The 10,285-nt window shown below is 33.5% G+C and overlaps 1 protein-coding gene across 1 annotated transcript in view; it reads left to right on the forward strand.

Annotated features, from left to right (window-relative positions):
* LOC145668823 (PI-PLC X domain-containing protein 3) overlaps positions 1-9,767 on the forward strand; it is a 50,180-nt gene extending 40,413 nt beyond the window's left edge. Inside the window, exon 3 of the mRNA XM_081736998.1 lies at positions 1,670-9,767. Within this exon, the coding sequence (XP_081593124.1) occupies positions 1,670-2,369 (700 nt within the window). The 3' untranslated portion in view covers positions 2,370-9,767. The remainder of the gene's footprint in view (positions 1-1,669) is intronic.
* The last annotated feature ends 518 nt before the right edge of the window (positions 9,768-10,285 follow it).

The raw sequence follows: 10,285 nt of genomic DNA on the forward strand, positions 1-10,285 counted from the left end.
TTCTGGATGCGTACCGTACCTACGCTGTCTTCTACACGGATGGTTCGAAGCATGAAGATTCTGTTGGCTGTGCCTTCGTCACGTATGATCAGAGCGCTGGCTTGAAGCTCCATCCTACTTCCACTGTGTTCACTGCTGAATTGGTTGCTATTCTGGAGACTCTGCATTATATTCGTCGACGCCATCTCCGACATGTTCTTCTGTGCTCTGACTCCAGCAGCGCTTTACATAGTCTCACGGATGTGTCAACTGTGCACCCTATAGTTCAACAAATTCTACTCTCTTGCCATTCCTTACGACTTGCAGGTTGCGATGTCCAATTTTGTTGGGTGCCTGGCCATGCTGGTATTCCAGGGAACGAGCGTGCTGACCGTGTTGCAAAGAAGCTGCCCTTACAGGACCTGAGTATCCGTCACCGCTCCCCAGCTCTGATATTCGCCCTGTAATCAACCGTCTTTTCCTTCAGCGCTGGCAGACAAACTGGGATGAGCACCTTCAGAATAAATTGCATGCTGTCAAGCCGCGACTTGGTGTTTGGGCCACGAGTTCTCGTCCTTCAAGACTGGAAGAACGACGATTGGCACGATTACGTATCGGGCACAGCCATCTGACCCATGGCTACCTGTTACGTCGTCAGAACCCGCCTTCCTGCACCCAGTGTGGTGCATTCCTGACCATCCGCCACCTTCTTGTGGAATGTGTTTCTCTTGCTCCTGAGCGAGCCCGCCTTGGGCTTACCAGCTGATCTGTCTACCTTGCTTGGAGACGATGTCCAGATGATCCAGCAAGTTTTCACCTACTTGCAGCCTTTGCACGTCTTGCGTGATCTGTGAGTGCATTTCTCACATTTCTTTTAATTAATTTATTTCTGATTTTATCTACCGTTTGTGTTTTTTCATGGTGGTTTTATGCTTGTCATAGCATTTCCTTGCTTTTATCTTCTTTACTGCACTGTCATATTCATTACTAATTATGGGCTGCCCCACGTGTGTGCACCTATTGCCGAGCTGCCCCGGCAGAGAAGATTAATATGCTGTTGTGTACTAACCCGTCCTTGTGTTTGTGTATCGAGTTTGCACATTTCTTGAATGCTATGACATTTTAATTCATAAATGACCGAACACCTTTTACGTACTCCAGACTTTGCTTTTACTTTATTATATCTGTGATACTATGCTTTTTTGTTCTTGGGTACTTCATTTTTCCTGTCAGAGAAGGGTGCAAAAGACCTCGATGTCGGCGCGCCCATATAAACCCTTTCAATCAATCAATCAATCCACGCTTATCAGATATGGTGAAAATACTTGCTGGAAACAAATATAAACATGGTTAAGTGATCGGAGACAGACTCACAATTGATGAAACGTTAAAAAAAAAAAAAATCCAAATATTTTCTTGTATTCTACTGAATAGCGTTTTGTAATAAGTTTTATTCTGATTTTAGTAAGATTTTTGAATGTTTTCTTTGGTTAGGTTTAGATAATTCTGTATACTATTCATACGTGTCTGAAATTGTAACAACATTAATGAACATTTTGTAATGTCTTTCTTGGTCGTAAGTATGTACTGTTGCGTTGAAGAAGCACTGCTTTCGAGCATATAGTTTCAATAATATATTTCAATTCTGTTGAATTTTTGTTTGGATACTCATTCCAGTTTTCTCTTCCAGGTACTTGGATATCCGGTTAGCTATTTTAAGTGGGACTAGTGAACCGCATGTAGTTCATGGATTGTTTGGGGACCCCATTACAGATGCCTTAAAAGAGATAAGAGAGTTTATCGATTTCCATAGTGAAGAGATATTAGTATTGGATTTTCAGCATTTTTACAACTTTAAACAGGAAGATCATACAAGACTACTAGTGCTTTTGGATTCTCTGTTTGGGAGGAAGTTGTGCCCGGTTTCGTATAACCTATATCACGTGACATTAAGATGGATGAGGGAGAACGGGTACCAGCTGATTATCATTTATCGAAACAACTCAGCTAGAGGGCAGCCCAAGTTTTGGCCAACAGAATATTTTCCCACGCCATGGCCGAACACAACATCAGTTGATTCGATGATTCACTTTGTTGAATCAGGAATGGCATCCCGACAGAAGACTACAGGATTTGTGTCACAATGTGTACTAACACCAGATAACGCGCTTGTTGTAAGGCATCCGTGTGGGAACTTGGAAAGTAAGTGTGGCATTCCTTGTAATAGGGCTATTATACCTTGGCTGCAAAAACAAAGTCCAGGTGAGAAGGGCGTCAATATTGTAATTGCAGATTTTATTAATATGTACAACTTCCCTTACTCTAGAACTGTAATTCAATTAAATACGAAACTATTACAACATTTCCACTATGGAGATGGTAAAATGTGAGTGTGCATGTTGCATTTTATTTTGTAAACGTATTTGTGACATTGTAATTGGCTGTTTATAGCCCAAGAACATCTCATAATTGTATTACATTCATTTTATTTATTGGTTGCAAATCCTAATTATTTACATCATATAGATTAATCTAATTTTAAAATAGTGTGAAGCAACAATTTATCACAAAGACACATGAGAACGTATTCTTTATATATTTTATATTGATTTTAGTTTGAATAGTAGATTTTATGTTAGACTCAAAATCAGCGTTTCTAACAAAATAAAGTAAATAGTGAATTGTAGAATTGCTATAGGGTGCATTGAGCACTGATTTTTTTTTTTTTCTTTCTTCGATCAAATTAGCAAATTGAATCTTATCAATATTTCCGAGAATCTATAACAGTTCCTTCTCTATTTACTTTAATATGAATAGGTGCGTTATCGTTTACAAAATTTTTCATAGCTTCGCTGTTTTGTTTCATTTTCTAAGCATATATACTTTCACTTTTTATATTTGTATATTTAGATAATACTCTCGTCTTATGAAGCATGTACCTCTGAAGTGTACTGTATTCTATGTTTCATTGTATATATGTACTATTGTGCATATGTCTACTTAGTATGGATTATACCTTTGTATTATTGTTGTAATTTAAAAAAAAAATAAACAGTAGTGATGTTGTTATTGTAACTTTTTTGTTTGTTGTTGTTTTTGAATTGTTTTTCTGTGTTTTATATCAACGTTATATTTCCTTTAAAAGTATATATATGTATATATTTGAAAAATATATATTTTAGTTTTCATTTTATGTACAACTTACAGAATCTTGGAATTTACATTTAGAAAATTATCTAATTCTTTCTCATATCTTATTCTTTGTTAGTCTTATATTGAAATTATATGAACAATTGTTAACTCAATTATATATTAGCTTTGACAATTTGTTCCACATTTTAAAGCATTACTTTTGAAGTGAATGGCATTGAAAACTATGCAATAGGTTTATTCTGTAGTATACTTTGTGCTGTTGTATACTTGTATCAACTCATTTGGCATTAGTGTAAACTATTGTGAGACTTGTAGAATATTGTGTGTCACAAAGCAATATATTTTCTTATGAAATGTAATTTGAATTAATTTTCTTATTCCATTTAATTTAGAACAAATTATTGAATGTTGTTAATTCTGTCAGAGTTTATGATCTGATACGCTGGCGTTGATTAGAATGAACTTAATGAAATTTCTTGATGTTTCGTTGATTTGAGGTTTTTAAGAACGGTGCAGTAAAGTGCAATAACTTATGAACTTTAAGCTTTAGTGTAAGATCTGAAAAAATGTTATTATTACGAAATGGAATTTTTGAGGATGAATATGTGTCGTTAACTATTTGTATATGATTTTACAAAGTTTGAAATTTATTAACAATAAGAAGTTACTCACAAATTAAAATGCATAACACATTGTAGACAGGACTCATTGTCCGTTTCAGAACATAAGAGCCTCGTCCCACACCACTACCAAAAGAGCAACCATACCGTTATTAGAACGGTGGTTGGTGGTTGTTGCCAGATGTCCGATGTCATTAGGTAGAAGGAGAAACAATATAAAAAAAAAAAGAAAAAAAAAGAAAGAAAGGAAAACAAGTGAGAAATAAAGAGATAATGTTATTACTTTTTGCTATAAATTAAGTAAAAGAAATCTTGAATAAAAGGTACATTTGGCAACTTCTTTTCCTCTTTCTAACCGAGGGTCGCCTCTTGTTTTCTTAGATTTATGTCCTGTTGGCACGGGACAGAGCCGTGTGGGTGTTCCGTGGAGTTCCAGGAATTGAGGTTCTCTTGTCCTGAAAACGTCTATACAAGGATAGGCTACTTTGTCAGTTCAAATTTAGAGGATGTTCTGTCCATAATAAACCATTAGATCTGCCTTCTGTATTTTCGTCGAATGCGTCTTATAGTTGAGTATCGAGCTTTCTAATGGTATTTTTTTTTTTTTTTGTTTCTTTATTTTTTTTACCAATCACACTGGTCAGATTTCTTAAGTTAGCATGAACTGAAGTTGAGCAAATGATAACGCATATTCTTTTTAAATTCGAAGATCGGGACAAAGTTAGTTCAGTTTTCACTTTCTTGACATGTTCATTTTTGGATCAAAAGATCCAATATATTTCAGTCAAAAAAAAAATCTTGTAGGCTTTATATTTGGAGAACTACATATAGTGTAGCCAAACTCAAACTATCACTTAACTCAGTTTGATGTGCTTATTCCGTAGAAAATACGAAAACTCGATTTAGGGGCCGTTCAAAATTTTGTGGCCCCTGACCCAAAAACTAATTATTGACTAAGATCGCAACCGTTTGATCTTTTTTTTTTTTTTTGGATCATTCCTAAAATTCTTGTTCTACGTGTATGTGCGTTTGTATTGCTTCAGTTGTTGTATACCCCAATAATAAACGGAAAAGGTCTTAATCTGTGTGCCACGCTAGTTCTGTGGCTCCGTGTATGCAACCTATAACCCACACAAAATGTTTACAGAAAATCAAGTCTAAATATATATACAGATTTCTTTATTAAAGATTTTTACACTATGCTACCATCTCTGTTGCTTTCATATTACTGCATTTACAAGATTAACGATTGAAGGTATAATGTGTTAAAGGTCTAGCCCTGCAAGGATACCATTATCTCAATGTTCAAAATTTTGTGGGTTATGGGTTTCATGCACGGTGCCATAGAATTATAAGAGTAAAGTCATGGTAATAGATGTCGCTACCAGCGCTATCGTTTGCCTGCTTCACGCTAATAGATGTCGCTATCTGCGCTACCGCTTGCCTATATAGCGAAGTCCTTGAATCATTGTATAAATATGGTTAGCAAACTCAAACAAACAAATAAGTAAATAAGTGAGTTAAATATAAACAATTAGAGCTTTTAATTAAACATGCTTTTAACTTATAGTGTACAGAAGACCGAAGGCTTGGGCGGAATAACTGTTATATGTAGATGAGAGGAGTGAGGGTTCAGAATGAGAAATCAACATATTTGTAAATAACATACAATATAACGAAATATTGTGTAAAACTAACTCTTGTAAGGTCACAAATATAATTAATTTTTCACTATTGAAATTTGGATAAAATATGTGGGCCAATATAGTAAAACATGTAAGCTAATTCTGACTTTACATTAAAAGATGAAATAAGCAATTTATCTCGTGTATTATCAGTGGTACTTCAAATTATAGAAGAGTGCAGTAAAGTGTAACCGATTGATAACGTATAGTACAAAATAAGACTTTCTTTCATTGCATTTATGTTTAGGAGTAACATAATTCTGAAGCATAGCGAATATCTTGGCTACATACAGTCATATTACACAAGCCTACAAATTACAACATAAATATTTACATATTTAAACAATGACCTTACGGAGAATAAATAAGACTAAAGGTTCAAACGAGGTACGTCCGAATTCGTAAGAACATGCGTTATCACTTGTGCCACTTCGGCTTTGGCTGACATTGACGGGCGAATATTGTCCTGTGTGACTGTTGGGAAAAAGTTCTGAAGTTAGTAGCTAACAATCGGCATCTAAAGCTGATTAGTCGAAAACACTGAAGATGGGTCTTACAATTTATTATTGCCAACATAGTATCTCAATTTTTGTGGAATCGGTGACGGCAACTGCATAGCCTACCTGTTAATAGAACGCGACTGAATTTATGGATGGTATCATAATGGAAAGCTTACATCGAATTATTTCATCTTCCGTTAAAATTTTACTTATTTTCAATAATTTGATCCCTAAACAACGTATACTATTACCTTTTTCGCCAGAATTAGTTAAGCAACAGGTAATTCTCTTACGATTAAAACTATGCTCTCTTTTTAATGAATCTTTTTTACGAATTAATTTATTTATTTGAATCTTTGTCTGCAATGGTGAAAGGGAAATCACTATTTCGTTGGTGAAATTGAGATGACGGCTGTTATCAACTCATACAATCGAAACAAATGATAGAATTTGTAACTTTTAATTTATCCTCTCCCACCGTCAAACAAAATACTCAAAAGCTGGGTGTCCATCACTCTCTCGGAAAACCCAAGACACATGTGTCATGGAATTAAATGATATATAAAAGGTTTATGTGCGAGATCTTTATTTCAAAGCGGCTTTTGAAAGAGGAATTCATATCGAACTTTTTGAATATGATTACATTACAGTAAAACAACGAATAGATGACAATATTTCCATAATATAACTGAGCTTGACTTGTTGGAGTAACTAAGGGTGAAATATGTATTGAGAGGCATTAGGAGAAGGACATTAATCTGTCTGTAAAATTACTAAAATAGAAATTTTGCTTTATTGCAGACCTAATAATTCGTTGTGTTACGAATTATTTATTTACTTAAGATAATATGACAATACAAATCCTGTTTCAGTATTGATGCTAAACTCATGTTAGTAAATCATGAAAAGCAGTTTTCTATAGTTTGTTACCAAGTTTTTGACAGTATATTATAAAGCCATAGTTTTATACAGTAATTTAACTTTTATTGTGTTCAACTACTGTTAAATAATAGTTAAAATACAATGAATTTCATAGGTCATTATTGTGTAATAGTGTGGAATAAATGTATAAACATGGTTCAAGTAAAAATCATCCTTTCTAGTGTATATTTTTATATATGTGTGTACGATGTTTCAAGAGACCATTATTTCTTAAATTGTGTTTTGTGCAATATATGTGCAGAATTCAGGATTATTTGTTGTCGACTTATGATCACAATGATGTGTAATTAAATTATCACAAAATGATGAAAGCTATCGTGAAAGTCTGGCTTGAAATATGGGAGGGTCATTAATTTTTTTTTCACCTAATATTAAATATTGTACATATCAAGAACAAAATGGAACCATATAGTATTATGCAATAATTTTATGTTCTATCGTGTATTTTTGTGACGATTATTCATAAAAACATTTTACAACTGTTTTTGGTTCAAGTTCGTCGTGAAAAAATCAATTGCAACTTAACTCTGAATGATCCTTTTTGGTAATAGAAAATCATGAGTTTAATAATATTATAATCAAATTGAAATACATGCTTATGTATTGTAAAGGTGTGGAATTTTGTTAAGTACTCATAAATTGGTTTTAAAAGTATTTCTACGAACATAATTTTCTCATTGCTTTATATAGTAAGAGCCAGTTTTCGGGCTAGTGTATTATGGTAACCTTTTTTTTTTTTTTTTTTTTTTCAGTAACTCACCACATAATTATTGTTACACATGGAATAGATAACAAAAAATATAGAAATAGAATTGAAATCGTGAGGGGTTTATGACAGCAGTACAATACAGTTGGATAGGTGTTTATGGTGTTTCATTTGCTAACAACTTTAGCAATACGTGAGTTTTATCATTTTATTTTGGAAGTAAAATTATCGCCATCTAAGGTGTTAACCCTCAACATGAGTATTACATTCAGACGAAAAGTGGCAAGAACTTCGAACGAAAGCAACATTTGACATATTTTTATTTATTGTTGCAATTTCATGTATTCTGTTTCAAATTTTTATTAATTATAAATACTGACAAGTATCATTACCAGCAGCTATTATCTCAGGAATTTCTAAGGCTACAATGTGTGTATGCCAAGAATACTTCTTACTCATCAGAGTCTCCCTTTCAAGCGCTACGGTATCTCGTTAAATTTCCATTTGTAATGACAACAATCAAAAGCTATTTAAAAATCAAACCAAACCTAATTTTTGCCCGGGTGAAGCAAGCGAGCATAGCTAATGTAAATCTAAAGAACGTAAAATATGTATCATTGGCAGTTTTTACAGAACTTAGAGCAAAATATAGTAGACACTCGTTATATCTCGTCTCAAAACAACGCAGAATCAGTAATATTGTGGGTATAAGCATGTCCTCCGAAGGCTAATTATATTTCTAACTTCTTTTATGTGTGCAATCAACTTTAGATTTCTTGGGCAGCTAGTATTGTTGTAGTACGAATTAAGATTTCACAGTCGTCTGAACTCTGAAAACTGGTCGCTATACAGTTTCTAAATTATCTTTTGTGGTCGCCTGGGTATCAGATAATATTGTTCGAACATTAAGAGAAAAAAATATATAATACAAGAAAATTAAAAATAATCGAGAGAATGACATATCAAAAGCGAGTATTTCGCGAAAACAGAATACCAGAAGGTACATTGCAGTGCTAAATGAAAACTTTAAAAAAAAGAAAAAAGCGTACTTTTGTGTCTTAAGACGAAAGTGATGGACTGCTCGAGTCGGGGAGAATAGTGAATTTGATGACTCCTTGTATAAGCTGTTCCTTCAAAACGAAATAAAGTTACGTTGATAAAATTGTGAAAATTCCTTCCATAACTACCATAATAATATTCATTACATCATGATAATGTTATAACACCCGGGAGTAAAACATGTTCCCCAGCACCAGTGATATAACGGGTTTCCACTGTATTTATTACTTTAATGCATTACTTAATGCATTTGCCGTTGTATGTACTAAAATTCAGCTGAGCCATTTCTGTACATTTTTAATGTATACTAACATATTAAGCTATGTCAGAAGCTTGGCATTAGTGGTTTTGTCTATCATGGCCGTGATCTTTATTATTATTCTTCAAATTAAACGTAAACGTACGCCGTTCAGTACTTAGGAAAAGGAAAATTTAATAGCTATTGCTATTGTAGGTATGATTTTCTTGTTTCACGAAAATTAGCAAAGAGTAATACAGACTCTCTAATGTTGCAATTTATTCCTATTAAAATCTCAAATTTATTTCATGTGTAAGAGTGTGTGTATATGTGTGCCATTTACATTATACTTAGTAATAGTTGTTATATTTCCTGATTATTAGAGTGAACTCTATTCAGCCGTCAATATTTATAGTGCATAAAATTAAACACAAGTTTCGTGAGTGTTCACCTATATGAGTAAAAGGAAGATTTATGCAGTTTGAAGATAATAGCTTGTGCTTATGAAATCATTCATATATTGCTGTAATTCAGATCAATAAATTAATTTGGATCTCGTATAATTTCGCCATTATACTTGCGTCTTCAATTCTAGAACTATTGAATATACTGATGTTCCAGTAAGGTATTCGGATTTTTCGATTGTGATTCAAACCTAAGAAAAATTCCAAAATAAGCAACTTTTACAGTGCGTACAATAAATTAAATAAAGAGCTTTAAAAATAGTTAAAATATATTTGTATTTTGTCAATGACAAAGAGGTATTTGACAAATTGTTATTATGTGACTTACGTTACATTAAGTAAAATGTATAAATGGTTGTTGAATGTTAATATGTACCAAAGATATGCTTTAAGTCACAGCAATAAATAGACTGATTAAATACTTGATATTGTTTGGTTTCTTAAAGTTCTAGTTTCTTTTGTAAAGAATGTTGTTACTGTATTAACGTATAGTTTAGGAAAGGGCATAGCGTCAGGGCCAGGGACGCGCACCCCTCGACTTTCCTGAAATATTTACACTAAAAGCTATTAACTTGACCACCTGGCAATGTTGGTGTCTTTCCTATGGAACCGTGTTTTCTCATAAGATATACATTACTTCTCACCCTATAAGTTGGTCACCTGTCTATCCTGGAACTTGGCTGCATTGAAGCAACGTTGAATGTTAAATTCACCTCTATACAGGGTGTCCATAAAGTCTGAGTACATGGGAAAAAGCACATTTTAGTCAATTTAATATTAATGAATAATATTTTCAATATGATTTCGTGCTGTTCAATGCATAATTTGATGCGCTTTGCAAGATTAAGGTGAACTCGATGGAATAGATCGGAATGCCATCGATTTCAAGCACACTGACTGGTAATGTCTGGCTGCCAGGTGGTTTAAATTTCTAATCTT

The sequence above is a fragment of the Thermobia domestica genome, chromosome 13 (assembly GCF_964235325.1).
Source record: "Thermobia domestica chromosome 13, izTheDome1.hap1.1, whole genome shotgun sequence".
NCBI lineage: Eukaryota > Metazoa > Arthropoda > Insecta > Zygentoma > Lepismatidae > Thermobia > Thermobia domestica.